Genomic DNA, 14,931 nt, shown 5'->3' on the forward strand with positions numbered 1-14,931 from the left:
AAACTTGAGATTGATGAGTCCGATATTATTTTGACTAACTCAGTTTAAAAGGAAATTTTAACCCTATCGCCATCGAAATGATCAGAAAACTGTAATAATCTTGTTATTGTTACCAAATAATCGCCCCCCAAAGTCTTCTCTCATTTATAGCATATTTAATACAAATCTGAGATTAAAAAAGAATCTCACATTGAAAATTTTATCAGTGAAAAGGACGCTATGAATACTTTGCAAATTTTGTATATATAAAGTACCGATATTCTGGTTTGAGTCCTTATTATCAATGAAATTTTTAATGGGAGATTTTTTTCACCTCAGTTTTTCCTAAAAATTTTGATTTAAGAAGGCAAATATACTCATTCTATAAGGAAGCTGGGGGAGTTACAAGTATTTTAAATTACATTATGATTAATTTTATCCATGAATTTTATAAAATAACATGAAAATCCCTAATCCATAGTAGAAATTAGATGTCTGGTAAGTAAGTATTATGAGCCCCATATATTAAGAGAGATGTAAACAGGTTTAGTGCAAAAGTACTCACTTCCACAATTAAAATTAGCACATTTATATATTTCAAGGAAAATAAAATTTGAATCTTTCTAAGATTCATGGTCAACATTTGCCAACATGTGTCTCTATATGGATTGAGTATTTTTTTTCCTCACCATTTTCAAGTGTTAATGGACAAAATTGAACCATGGTATAATACTTTATAGATATTTTTGCCACACCAGAGATAACATGTAGGATTTTTGCAACATTATTTCAAATTAATAAACAACATATTACATTATAGTAGTATATATAGTTTAATTAAGATCCACTCCTTAATTTGTACAATACTTTATGGGTGTATTTACTCGTTCAAATTTATAGACTTTTTACAAGAATCAAAACAAGTCAGAGAGAAAAATATTTGGAATGGGTCAATCAATGATATTTTTTTGGTTAGTTGCAGTATCTTCGTTAGTAGTGAAAACTTAGGAGCTAGTTTCACATTTAATATGGTCTTAAATATAAAATTTTAATTTACTTTATTTTTAATATTTATCTATTTTAATGTGCATTCAAGTAATCCTTATAGTAGTTGCATATGTTATGTAGTTATTATCAATGAATAATTAAACACACATTATTAATAAAGATGTTTTAGACAAGACAACATCTATTTACTATAATAACAAACTTAATTAACTTTTTTGATCTCCCCAGATTAGTTAATTAGGTCTTATATTAAGGACCTGAGGTGGTATATATATATATATTGAAGGCCATTGGGAATTCAAAAACTGAAAAAAAAAATTGTACATGATTAAAAGATTTGCAAACGAGTTGAAAATATATAAACAAAGAGCAAAAACTACATGCTCAAAATAAAAAAAATAAAAGTAAACGTAATTCTGGCAAGTGTTTCAAAATTAAAGCAACATCTAGAAGGAGAGGAGGCCCTACGCTGCGGTCGTCCATGGCTCGCTAGTCACTATCGTGTTGCATCAACGATTTGGACTCGCGTGAAGAACGGAGATTACGATCAGGTCGTCGATCTACAAGCTCCTTCCTTCGTCGATCCTTGTACGTCATTATACCGATGAAATTAACTTGATGCGCTCCAAAAATAATCAGGATTCCAAGTCATCTATATGTAGTACCTTGCTACCTAGCTTTAACTCATTCCTGAATATACCGATCAGAAATTAAAGATGGGTTTGACAGCAATAATGCATTTGAAACTGGCATTACTGATCTGCACGGCGGCGGTCACGGCGGTGGCCCAAACAAAACCAGGTTGCAACACCACTTGTGGGAACGTGAGCATCCCCTATCCCTTTGGCACTAGCGAGAACTGTTACATAGACGAAACGTTCTTCCTAAACTGCACAACCACCACGTCCCCATCATCTGGAAAACCCACGACAAGTTTGATTTACGGCACTAATATACCAGTTCTCAACATCTCCATTGATCCTCCTGAATTAACCGTCTCAGCAAACGTTTCCAAACATTGCTATGATTCCAACTTCACCTTTTACTGGAACTCAATGTGGTTCTATAACAAGTTTTCTATGTCAAACACCAAGAACAGGTTCACTGTGGTGGGCTGTGACACTTTCGCTTTCATCAGGGACCTGAGAAGCAGGTTCATGACTGGCTGCGTGTTGAGTTGCAGTAACAAGACGAGTTTTGAAGACGGGGCATGTTCTGGTGTGGGATGCTGCCAGACCAATTTCCCCAAAGCCATCTGGAGCTATAATATCACTTTATACAGTTCTGAGAACTACACGGACGTGCTTGATTTTAACCCTTGTGGCTATGCGTTTATTGCCAAGGAAGGATCCTTCAACTTCTCGTATCGAGACCTGCTTGATCTCGGCAACAGAACAGCGTTTCCCGTCGTTGTGGATTGGGTTGTTTCCAATCAGACATGTGATGAGGCCCAGAAAGATGAAAGCAGATTTGCCTGCAAGCAAAACAGTAGATGCAAAGACTCAGAAAGTGGTATTGGGCATTACTGCGTTTGTAAAGAAGGTTTCAGAGGCAACCCCTACCTCTCTCACCATGATACAGCCTGCAAAGGTAAGCCTATCAGCCTTTGCAGTAATTCTCCAAAACAAAGTGTTTGATGAGGTTCTCACTCGTCTGCTTTTTATTGCCAAAGATATGTATAATAATATTTTGATTTATCTTTATATATATAAAGCTGTACTTAGATATATATATATATATATATATATGAGATATGTATAATAATGAGCTTGAGGATTGAATTTGCAGATATTAATGAGTGCGACGGGAACCATCGCTGCAGTAGGAGATGCCACAATGTGGAGGGAAATTATACGTGCTCTTGTCCGCCGGGTTATAGAGGTGACGGCTATATTGATGGATCAGGTTGCAAATTTCCTCTCATGGAAATTTCATTGGGTAAGAATACTAATTAACCCTTACCTCATGTTTGGATGGGAGGGAAACGTGAGAGGAAAGAAATCCCAGAGGATGGATGTTTTGTTTCTTGTTTTGACGAGAGGGAAAAAAAAAATGAGAGGAAAGAAATCCCAAAAAATATTTTTTAACATATATCATTTGATTTTTGTCTTTCAATTTATTATTTGATTTTTAAAACATTTTTTTAAATGCACAAAATTATTTGTTTTTAATAAAAAATTATTTTTTATTTTAAAATTATTTGATTTTAAAATACAGGTATGAAAATATTTTTTTGCCCGAATGAAAATATATTTTTCAGATATTCTTACATGAAAATATTTGAATAATATTTATTTTGATACAACTTTATTATAAATAATAATAAAGACATAATAGGTATCGTCATTGTGACATTTGTTTATTTTCTTTTCTATACATTTTCTCTCATCCATCCAAATAAGATATGTAATAATACTTTTTATTTTTTTTATTTTTATTCCTTTTATTTCTTTTTTGAAATTTTTCGCTTCATCCAAACGCACCATTGATCTTAATCTCAGCAAATCGTTCCTAGAAATTTTTAACATAGTTTTTTATTTTCATTTACAAATCGTAGTCACATCAAAATGTATTGAATAGACTAGTTATAAATTTTAATTTATTAAACATGGTCTGAAATGAAGCAGTCATACAAGCAGAGCCTCAATAAGTAATAAAATAAATGTACTAGAGAGTGCATAAAAAATAATTTAATATATTTAATTTTTAAATAAATTATATATATAAATATATAACTGATTGTTGAGTTATACCCAATCTAAACCCAAACGTACAACAAGATAGAAAATCAAGGCTACTGAACGGGGGTGATGGGAAATAACAAAGCACTAACATTTAGGGTTCAAAACCATGGTTTATTGACAAACACTCCACTACTTAGTAGCTACACTGGATAATATCTTGAACGACGTTGTTTGCAGGCGTTTCTGTAGCCTTTCTTGTTGTCTTCACATTGATCTCCACATTATGCTGGGGACACAAGCAAAGAGCATTAAAGCGACTTAGAAGAAAGTATTTTGAGCAAAATGGAGGAAATATGCTGCAGCAACTTCATCAACAGCAAGAATACACTGATAGAACCAAGATTTTTACGGAAGATGAGCTTAAAATTGCCACAAATAACTTTGATGAAAGTAGAATTCTTGGTCGTGGAGGACAAGGCACGGTTTACAAGGGTATATTACCGGATAATACACATGTTGCCATAAAAAGGTCCAGAATAGGTGGGGATCCCAGACAAATTAAGGATTTTATCAATGAAGTGGCTGTACTTTCCCAAATCAACCATAGAAATGTGGTTAAACTTCTGGGGTGTTGTCTTGAAACTGAAGTTCCTTTGTTAGTTTACGAGTTTGTGGATAATGGCACCCTCCTTGACCATATAAACCCAACAAAGAATGAGCACTCTCTTTCATGGGAGACCCGATTAAGGATTGCTGCAGAAACAGCCGGGGCCATCTCATATTTACATTATGCTGCTTCTATTCCAATTATCCATCGTGATATTAAATCTGCCAATATACTATTAGATCATAATCATAGAGCGAAAGTTTCTGACTTTGGAGCCTCAAGACTTGTTCCTCTTGATGAAACTCAAATTACTACTGTGGTTCAAGGGACATTAGGATATTTGGATCCAGAATACCTTCTCACAGGTCAGTTGAACGAGAAAAGTGATGTCTATAGCTTTGGAGTTGTGCTTGCAGAACTAATCACTGGAAATAAAGCAGTTGAATTCAATAGGCCAGAAGAGAGAAATTTAGCTATGCACTTTGCATCTTTGATGAAAGAAGACAACTTGTGGAAGATTCTTGACAAGCGAGTGTTGGATGTGAAGAACGCAGAGCAACTAAAGGAAGTTGCTTTCTTGACAAGGAGGTGCATTAGAGTTAATGGAGAGGAAAGACCGACTATGAAAGAAGTAGCGATGGAATTAGAAGGTCTAATTGCTATGAAAAAGCATCCTTGGGTAAAGGGAGAGGATATGATGTCTGAAGAATGTGAATACTTGCTTGATCATGTAGCTGCTGGATATAGGAATGCTAGTGCTAGCACTTCAGCTGGCTTTGACGGTGGATATGGGAATGCTAGTGCCAACACTTTAGCTGGATATGATAGCATACAGAAACAAATAGCTTTTGAGATTGCAGATGGGCGATGATAGTAATAATTTAATGTTGATATTTCTCATGTATGTATTTGAGCTGCTACTACTACTCTTTCCGCTGTTTGCAAGTGTAGGAGTTTCAGGTTACACTGTTTTGAAAGACATGCAAGGGTTTTAAAAATGTCAGAATTTATTTAATACTCCCTCCGTTCCTTATTATAAGAGACGAATAACCGATTTACGTTGATCAAAAAAATAGTTAAAATTAGTTAAGAACAATCAATGTGTAAAAAGTATAATTTTTTTTCCAAAACTGCCCTCATTAATAAGGAGAGAGAGAGTATGAGAGAGAACAATTAAATTATTAAAAGAAAGAGAAGTGGGAGGGAGAGAGAGTGTGAGTGGAGACAATAAATATGGGTTAAAATAAAAATCAACACAAAAAAGTAGAGACAACTTTTAAGTGTCTCTTATATATAGGAACATGCCATAAGCATCAAATGTCTCTTATAATAAAGAACGGAGGGAGTACCTTAGAAGTCTTTTGTTGTTAAGGATAAAAGTAAGTTAACGTTATCAAATCCTGAATTTTTACCAGTTGATAATAATTCCATTCTCTCTCTCTCTGTTTTTTTTTTAAATAGCAGAAAGAAATTATTTCGTTCTCTTGATGCCCTGATAGCCAACCAGAATACAAAATTCTAATCAAAGTTAAAATATCCCAAAAGACAACATCCAAAGTTAAAATCTAATGCGAACGAATAACAACATACTTAAACACTCATGATTCAATGTTGTAGGACATAAAAAAGACGATTAATAAAGAATGATTCATATTACCAACAAGCTGTTGGTTGAGATCGATGGTAAGTGGTCTTACCCTTGTAAGGAAGAGAACATAAATTCAAATCCTAAGAAAGGCACTTGTTAGAAGGGTTTTGACTTTAACGCTCACACCTCGACAGAGATTAGTCTTAAGTCCAAAATGACTTAAGGATACTTTGACTTATACAAAAAAAAAAGGAATGACTGATACTATTGCTTTTAAAAAAATATAAATTACTGAATAATTATTATTTTTCGAGCTTAACAAACATTATAAAAAAAAAAAAGTAGAGATTAAAAGCGACAGCATATGACTAAGTTATATATAGATGGTTGTGGATAAACAAAATAAAATGAAAAATTACATCTAAGGACTCATACATGACAGAAGTTATATTAAGATTTAGTCGTGGGCTTGAGGTTGCTTTCATGGCATTACATTGAGTTGTACTCTAATATTGCACATATATATATATAATTATATATTTGATAGTCAGTCATCTTTTATTAGAGAGTCTTTGGTTATTAAGGATAAATCTGGGGATCATTTTTTATTTTTTATTTTAAAGCAAACTTGAGGTTGACTAGGAGCTTATTTTGACTTGGTGTTAAATAAAATCGCGATAACTCAGTTTAAAAAAAAATTCAATTCTAACACCTATCACGATGGAAATGATAAGAAAATTTTTACGAGTATAATCTTATCATTCTCCCAAGAGCCTAAAATGATCAGATTATTAAACACAATGGGGAGCGAGCACGTATAGAGAGAGACAGAACATTTGATGTTACTCTCCCAGTCCTAAATATAAGACTCCTATACATACTAGTATAAGGATCTTATATTTAAGATCGGAGGAGTAATATGTTTTCAGTCGAATTGAAATAATGGAAAGCATGTTGACATCAGCAATCCAAAGTCTTCTCTCATTTATAACATATTTAATACAAAGTTTAGAGTTTTTAGACAAAATTACTCGTAAACTATACTATTCTGTGATAGTTATAGGCATCTTAAAATTTGTTTTCCCAGGTCTTCTCACATTATAGATCGACGACCAATAATGGTCAGCCATGAACATGTGTGTGTAGATCCTTTGGCTTTTGCCTGGGTCCTCCACCTCTCAATATCCTCCTGCGTTAATGATTTGGACGTGCTGTGGAAAAACAAAAATTAAGATCATCAGGTCGTCCATCTACAATGCAAGCTCCTTCCTTCGTCCTTGTGCGTCATTACAGACGAAGCTTCGCGTACTCGAATGATCAGGATTTGAAAGTGTTCTATATATAATAGATATCTAGCTATATATCTAGCTCTTTTTTTTTTTTTGGTCAAAAATATATCTAGCTCTTATTATTTACTGTATAGCCACACCAGAAATCCGGGATATATCGATCAGAGAGATGGGTTTGATGAATGCCTTGCATTTGAAACTGGTATTGCCGATCTGCACGACGGCGGCGGCGGCGGAGGCCCAAACTAAACCTGGTTGCGACAACAAGTGTGGGAACGTGAGCATCCCCTATCCCTTTGGCTCCAGCAAGAACTGCTACATGAATGAGAGATTTTTCGTGAACTGCACAACCACCACGACATCGTCTGGACAAGCCAAAACAAGTTTGATTTACGGTGTTAACAAACCAGTTCTGGACATCTCCGTTGATCCACCTGAATTGACCGTCTCCAATAATGTTTCCAAACACTGCTATAATTCAAAGCATGGGTTGCCGGTGCACCGAATTCAGTTCGGGAACTTTTCAATATCAAACACGAAGAACAGCTTCACAGTGGTGGGCTGTGACACCCACGCTTCCTTCAAGGACCTGAACAGCAGCTTTACAACAGGCTGCATGTTGAGTTGCACGAGCAGGACGAGGTTCGAGGAGGGGGCGTGCTCTGGTGTGGGATGCTGCCAGACCAATTTCCCCGATGCCATCATGAGCTATAGTATCACCTTGACGAGTTCTCGCAACTACACGGACGTGCATAACTTCAACCCTTGCGGCTATGCCTTTGTTGCCAAGGAAGGATCCTTCAACTTCTCATATCGAGACCTGCTTGATCTCAGCAACAAAACACAGTTTCCCCTCGTCCTGGATTGGGCTGTTGCCAATCAGACATGCCATGAAGCCCAGAAAGATCCGAGCAGCTACGCCTGCAAGCAAAACAGTATATGCAAAAGCTCAGAAGGTGGTATGGGTTACTGCTGCGTTTATAAAGAAGGTTTCAGAGGCAACCCCTACCTCTCTCACCCCGATCTTGGCTGCAAAGGTATGCCACAAAGCTACTCCGTTTTCAACTTTCGACCACGTTATTTTTGGTCTATATGTTTTAATTAGATTATGTCGTGCGCATTCAGCTTTGCCTCTTTTGCTGCTGGTTCTCACTCTTTTGCTTTTAATTACCTAAGAAATGACTTTCTTTGGTTGAGATATAACATCAAGTGCAAGTTTGACTTTTATATAGCTATGCTTAGAGGTATGCTGGCGATGGTTATTTGAAGAGTAGAAGGAGAAAAGATAGAGAAGAAAATTGGGCATGTAATCTTCAAGGCGCGTGTAACTCTACTTTCTTTAGGCTTAATTCATCTGTGTTTATTTCAGTCTTAGGAAACAAATTGAGTTGATCGGTAAATTTTCTTTAAAATATAATAAAAACCCTTGAGTATGATTTACACTACCAAAACTTAAGTCGGCACTACAATGACTTTTATAAAATGATAATTTGACTTTATTCTTGTGTTCACTCAAAGATAAAGGTGATGTGTTTAATGTTGTATTTTTTGGATGTTGTTTATATAAAATAACAGTGAGATGTACACATAGATGGCGAAGTGATACCTGGAAGAGATGTCTCATGAAACAACATACTTTTTAAATTTAAAGTCATAATCATGTGGTTGATGAAGCAACATACTTTTAATAATTAAAAGTTATTTAAAATAACTTTTTTCATAAAGAGTCACATCCATGTACTGCGTAGGTTTTTCTTAAACAAAACAATACAACTTTTCATCAACCGGTGGTTTATCACTTCTTCTTCTTTATTTTCAGTTATGACCTGCCATTAGTTGTCTGTAAAAACTAAAGAAACATGACCTTGGTGGTTTGCCCATTCCATACACAACTCTTCATATAAATTCCATAGTCTATAAGCAAGTGACTTTTCCAAAAAAACACATCATGTTCATTTTGAAAATATTCCAACAAAGGGATATGTATAACTATAATGAGCTTAACGATTAATTTTGCAGATATTAATGAGTGCGACGTAAAGAATCGCTGCAGCAGAAGATGCCATAATGTGGAAGGAAATTATACTTGTTCGTGTCCGCCGGGTTATAGAGGCGACGGCTATATCGACGGATCAGGCTGCAATTCCCTCTCATGCAAATTTCATTGGGTAAGAATACTAATTAATTCACCCTTAACGTTCGAATCATCCGACCAAATCAATCACACAAATAATTGATATCCTTAATTTTCAAAGAAATTATATATGGAGTGTGGCTAATGTTTTGAACTTTGTTTGCAGGCATTTCTTTAGCCTTACTAGTTCTATTCACATTTGTCTTCATATTATGCTGGGGACACAAGCAAAGATCACTAAAGCGACTTAGAAGAATGTATTTTGAGCAAAATGGAGGAAATTATATGCTGCAGCAAATTTATCGACAACAAGGACATACTGATAGGACCAAGATTTTTTCCGAAGAGGAGCTCAAAATTGCAACAAACAACTTCGATGAAAGCAGAATCCTTGGTCGTGGAGGCCAAGGTACGGTTTACAAGGGTATATTGTCAGATAACAGGCATGTTGCCATAAAAAAGTCCAGAATTAGTGGAAATCACAGGCAAATAAAGGATTTTATCAATGAAGTGGCTGTACTTTCTCAAATCAACCACAGGAATGTGGTTAAACTTTTCGGATGTTGTCTTGAAACTGAAGTTCCTTTGTTAGTGTATGAGTTTGTAGACAATGGCACCCTTCTTGAACATATAGACCCACTAAAAAACAAGAACTCTCTTTCATGGGAGACCCGATTAAGGATTGCTGCAGAAACAGCCGGGGCCATCTCATATTTACATTATGCTGCTTCTATTCCAATTATTCATCGTGATATTAAATCTGCCAACATACTATTAGATCATAATCATAGAGCGAAAGTTTCTGACTTTGGAGCCTCAAGACTTGTTCCTCTTGATGAAACTCAAATTACTACAGTGGTTCAAGGGACATTAGGGTATTTGGATCCGGAGTACCTCTTCACAGGTCAGTTGAATGAGAAAAGTGATGTCTATAGCTTTGGAGTTGTGCTTGTGGAGCTAATCACTGGAAATAAAGCAGTTGAATTCAATAGGCCAGAAGAGAGAAATTTAGCTATGCACTTTGCAACTTTGATGAAGGAAGACAACTTGTGGAAGATTCTTGACAAGCGAGTGTTGGATGTGAAGAACGCAGAGCAATTAAAGGAAGTTGCTTTCTTGGCAAGGAGGTGCATCAGAGTTAATGGAGAGGAAAGACCGACTATGAAAGAAGTAGCCATGGAATTAGAGGGTCTAATTGTTGTGAAAAAGCATCCTTGGGCAAAGCGAGAGGATATGATGTCTGAAGTATGTGAATATTTGCTTGGTCACGTGGCTAGCAGATATGGGAATGCTCCTGCTGGCACTTCAGCTGGCTATAATGGTGGCTATGGGAATGCTAGTGCCGACACTTTAGCTGGCTATGATAGCATACAGAAACAAATGGAATTTGAGATTGCAGATGGGCGATGATCATTTAATGTTAGTATTTGTCGTGTGTTTTAGCTGCTACTCTTTCCACTCTGTGCCAATGTAGGAGTTTCAGGTAATTACTTTGGTTTGAAAGGACTTGTAAGGATTTTTAAAATGTTCAAATTTGTTCAATATCTTAAAAGTATGTGGTTATTAAGGATTAAAGTAAGTTAACATTATCAAATCCCGAAGTTCTAGATGTTAAAATAATGACTATTACTTTTAAAAAATATTAATTACTGAATAATAATTACTTTTTTGAGTATTACAAGCATCATTTATATATATATATATATATATATAAAAGCTAGCCCTGATAATAATTCTCTGAAGTTCATTCAAGATTTTTGGACACATACGATTGATCAATGTGCTCTATCTGCTTGTTTAAATAGTTAATCTATGTAAGCTCCATACTACAAACTTGATGTGCGTGCAATAATGCATACGAATAATTAAGGCATATATAGAGTTGTTTACAACAAAATAAAAGGAAAAGTTACATCTAAGGACTCATGCATGACAAAAGTTATACTAAGATCATATTCGGTTGGAAGGAATTATTCCTTCAGTCCTAAATATAAGATCTTTTTTTTTTACACTAGAAAAAGAGTCTTATACTTTTAACATGTATGTGTCCATGCATGTATTATTTAACTTGTATATATAGAGGAGAGGAAAAGAAAAAAACAGATATAGATGCATAGAACAGGCAAACAACGGCGTCAATTTATGCAGGGGCCGGACTTCGTCTGAATTTGGTGGTGTTGAAAACAACCCCCAGCTGCTTCATTGCTTTGGTACGTGTCAAATATTAGTGGGTCTCAATCCCTATAAATAGAATCAATACTGTATGTACACTTTTTTTTTTGTCAAATGTATGTACACATATACATGCATGTATATACACTTAATTGATTAAAAATAGTTGCAACGAGTTGAAATTACATAAAGTAAGAAGGAGAACTAGATGCTTAGGATAAAAGATATGTGTGTGTGTATATATATGCATGTATGCCACCATGGGTCCTTAATATAAGAACTAATTTAACTTTCAATTTGATCCTAAATATAAGATTCTAATCCACTTTGTCTTTTATATTTATTCATTTTTTACCGAGGTATCCTTTTAATAATTATACATGTTAAAGGTTTCATCAAATATTAATGTCAATAAGAAGCTTAAAATATATAGAAAATATTTATAAAGAAAGTTTAATGAAAAGAAGTAATTTTATATGCCTAAAATATCTTCAAAGTTTATCTTTTCCTTCACCAGTCTGCTACTCTCGCTCTTTCACACACACTATTCTCTCTTTCGCTTTCTCTCATGCGCCGGGGAAAATTGGATTGTGGGGAGTGTTGAAATAACACTCCCGCACATTTATTAAGGCCCCTCATAAATTCTCTCAACTGCCAATGCCTATTTTCCAACTCTCAACTTTCCTTCTTCTTTTTTATTCTATTTCTGTCCATCGTTTTTGTTGACTCTTTCCTTCTTCTTTATTTTATCTCTTTCCAAATTATTTACTCTAATTAAAAAAAATTTTCAAAATTTCAAAATACGGAATTATTATATTTTAAATTCTAAAAACTCTTTTTAAGTTTAAACCTCAAAACCAACTCATCAAAAATTCAATAATACCTCAATATTTATAAATAAATAATCTAATTAAAACTTTAATGGTATAACTATCATATATATATCCATAAATAATAACTTTTTTAGCTAAAATAATTATTTTAAAACCTCCAGTCACTCAATAAATAAAACTAAACCGATTAAAATCTCAATAATATATTAAACACCTCAAATAAATTATTTAACTTAATTTTAATTGGTGAAAATATGATATAAATCATATATAACAGATTTTTCAACTAGAAAAATTGATCTAAGTACTAAAAACCAACAAATTGATAAAACTAAACTGACTAAAATTAACAATTCATTTACTTCTAAATTTCTATAGTCATTTATTTCCAAAGCTCAAAACTTATTCGATATATAAGTCTCAAAATCTTCTCTAATCACTACGATAATAATGTCAATAGGAAGCTTAAAATATATAGAAAATATTTATAAAGAAATTTTGATGAAAAAAATAATTTTGTGTACCTAAAATATCTTCAAAACTTATCTTTTCCTTCACCGATATGCTGCTCTTACTCTTTCACACACACTATTCTCTCTTTCGCTTTCTCTCATGTGCCGGGGAAAATTGGATTGTGGGGAGTGTTATTTAACGCTCCCACATATTTATTAAGCCCCCTCATAAATTCTCTCAACTCCCAACGCCTATTTTCCAACTCCCAACCTTCCTTCTTCTTCTTTATTCTATCTCTTTCCATCGTTTTTGTTGACTCTTTCCTTCTTCTTTATTCTATCTCTTTCTCAAATTATTTACTCTAATTAAAAGAATTTTCTAAAATTTTAAAATATGGAATTATTATATCTTAAATTCTAAAAACTCCTTTTAAGTTTAAACCTCAAAACCAACTCATCAAAAATTCAATAATACCTCAATATTTATAAATAAATAATCTAATCAAAACTTTAATAGTATAACTATCATATATATATTCACAAATAATAAATTTTTTAGCTACAATAATTATTTTAAAACCTCCAATCACCCAATAAATAAAACTAAACAGATTAAAATCTCAATAATATGTTAAACACCTCAAATAAATTATTTAACTTAATTTTAATTGGTGAAAATATTATATAAATTATATATAACAGATTTTTCAACTAGAAAAATTAATTAAGTGCTAAAAAACAACAAATGGATAAAACTAAACTGACTAAATTAACAATTCATTTACTTCTAAATTTCTATAGTCATTTATTCTCAAAACTCAAAACTTATCCGATATATAAGTCTCAAAATCTTCTTTAATCACTACGGTAATAATGTCAATAGGAAGCTTAAAATATATAGAAAATATTTATAAAGAAATTTTGATGAAAAAAATAATTTTGTGTACCTAAAATATCTTCAAAACTTATCTTTTCCTTCACCGATATGCTGCTCTTGCTCTTTCACACATACTATTCTCTCTTTCGCTTTCTCTCATGTGCCGGGGAAAATTGGATTGTGGGGAGTGTTATTTAACGCTCCCGCATATTTATTAAGCCCCCTCATAAATTCTCTCAACTCCCAACGCCTATTTTCCAACTCCCAACTTTCCTTCTTCTTCTTTATTCTATCTCTTTCCATCGTTTTTGTTGACTCTTTCCTTCTTCTTTATTCTATCTCTTTCTCAAATTATTTACTCTAATTAAAAGAATTTTCTAAAATTTTAAAATATGGAATTATTATATTTTAAACTCTAAAAACTCCTTTTAAATTTAAACCTCAAAACCAACTCATCAAAAATTCAATAATACCTCAATATTTATAAATAAATAATCTAATCAAAACTTTAATGGTATAACTATCATATATATATTCACAAATAATAAATTTTTTAGCTACAATAATTGTTTTAAAACCTCCAATCACCCAATAAATAAAAACTAAACCGATTAAAATCTCAATAATATGTTAAACACCTCAAATAAACTATTTAACTTAATTTTAATGGTGAAAATATGATATAAATCATATATAACAGATTTTTCAACTAGAAAAATTAATTTAAGTGCTAAAAACCAACAAATGGATAAAACTAAACTGACTAAAATTAACAATTCATTTACTTCTAAATTTTTATAGTCATTTATTCTCAAAACTCAAAACTTATCCGATATATAAGTCTCAAAATCTTCTTTAATCACTACGGTAATAATGTCAATAGGAAGCTTAAAATATATAAAAAATATTTATAAAGAAAGTTTGATAAAAAAAATAATTTTATATACCTAAAATATCTTCAAAACTTATCTTTTCCTTCACTGATATGCTTCTCTTGCTCTTTTACACACACTATTCTCTCTTTCGCTTTCTCTCATGCCGGGGAAAATTGGATTGTGGGGAGTGTTAAAATAACACTCCCGCACATTTATTAAGGCCCCTCATAAATTCTCTCAACTCCCAACGCCTATTTTCCAACTCCCAACTTTCCTTCTTCTTTATTCTATCTCTTTCTCAAATTATTTACTCTAATTAAAAGAATTTTCTAAAATTTTAAAATATGGAATTATTATATCTTAAATTCTAAAAACTCCTTTTAAGTTTAAACCCAAAACCAACTCATCAAAAATTCAATAATACCTCAATATT

At 33.1% G+C, this 14,931-nt stretch overlaps 1 protein-coding gene across 1 annotated transcript; it reads left to right on the forward strand.

Moving 5' to 3' along the window:
- Positions 1-1,703: 1,703 nt before the first annotated feature.
- On the forward strand, positions 1,704-10,699 carry LOC114726312 (uncharacterized). The gene is made up of 6 exons (XM_028912889.1): positions 1,704-2,577; positions 2,776-2,925; positions 3,909-5,142; positions 7,321-8,192; positions 9,175-9,309; positions 9,456-10,699. Exons 1-6 carry the CDS (start codon positions 1,704-1,706, stop codon positions 10,697-10,699), a joined length of 4,509 nt encoding a protein of 1,502 aa, XP_028768722.1.
- The last annotated feature ends 4,232 nt before the right edge of the window (positions 10,700-14,931 follow it).

The sequence above is a fragment of the Neltuma alba genome, unplaced genomic scaffold (assembly GCF_004799145.2).
Source record: "Neltuma alba isolate B1F8T4 unplaced genomic scaffold, ASM479914v2 tig00012368_pilon, whole genome shotgun sequence".
Lineage (NCBI taxonomy): Eukaryota > Viridiplantae > Streptophyta > Magnoliopsida > Fabales > Fabaceae > Neltuma > Neltuma alba.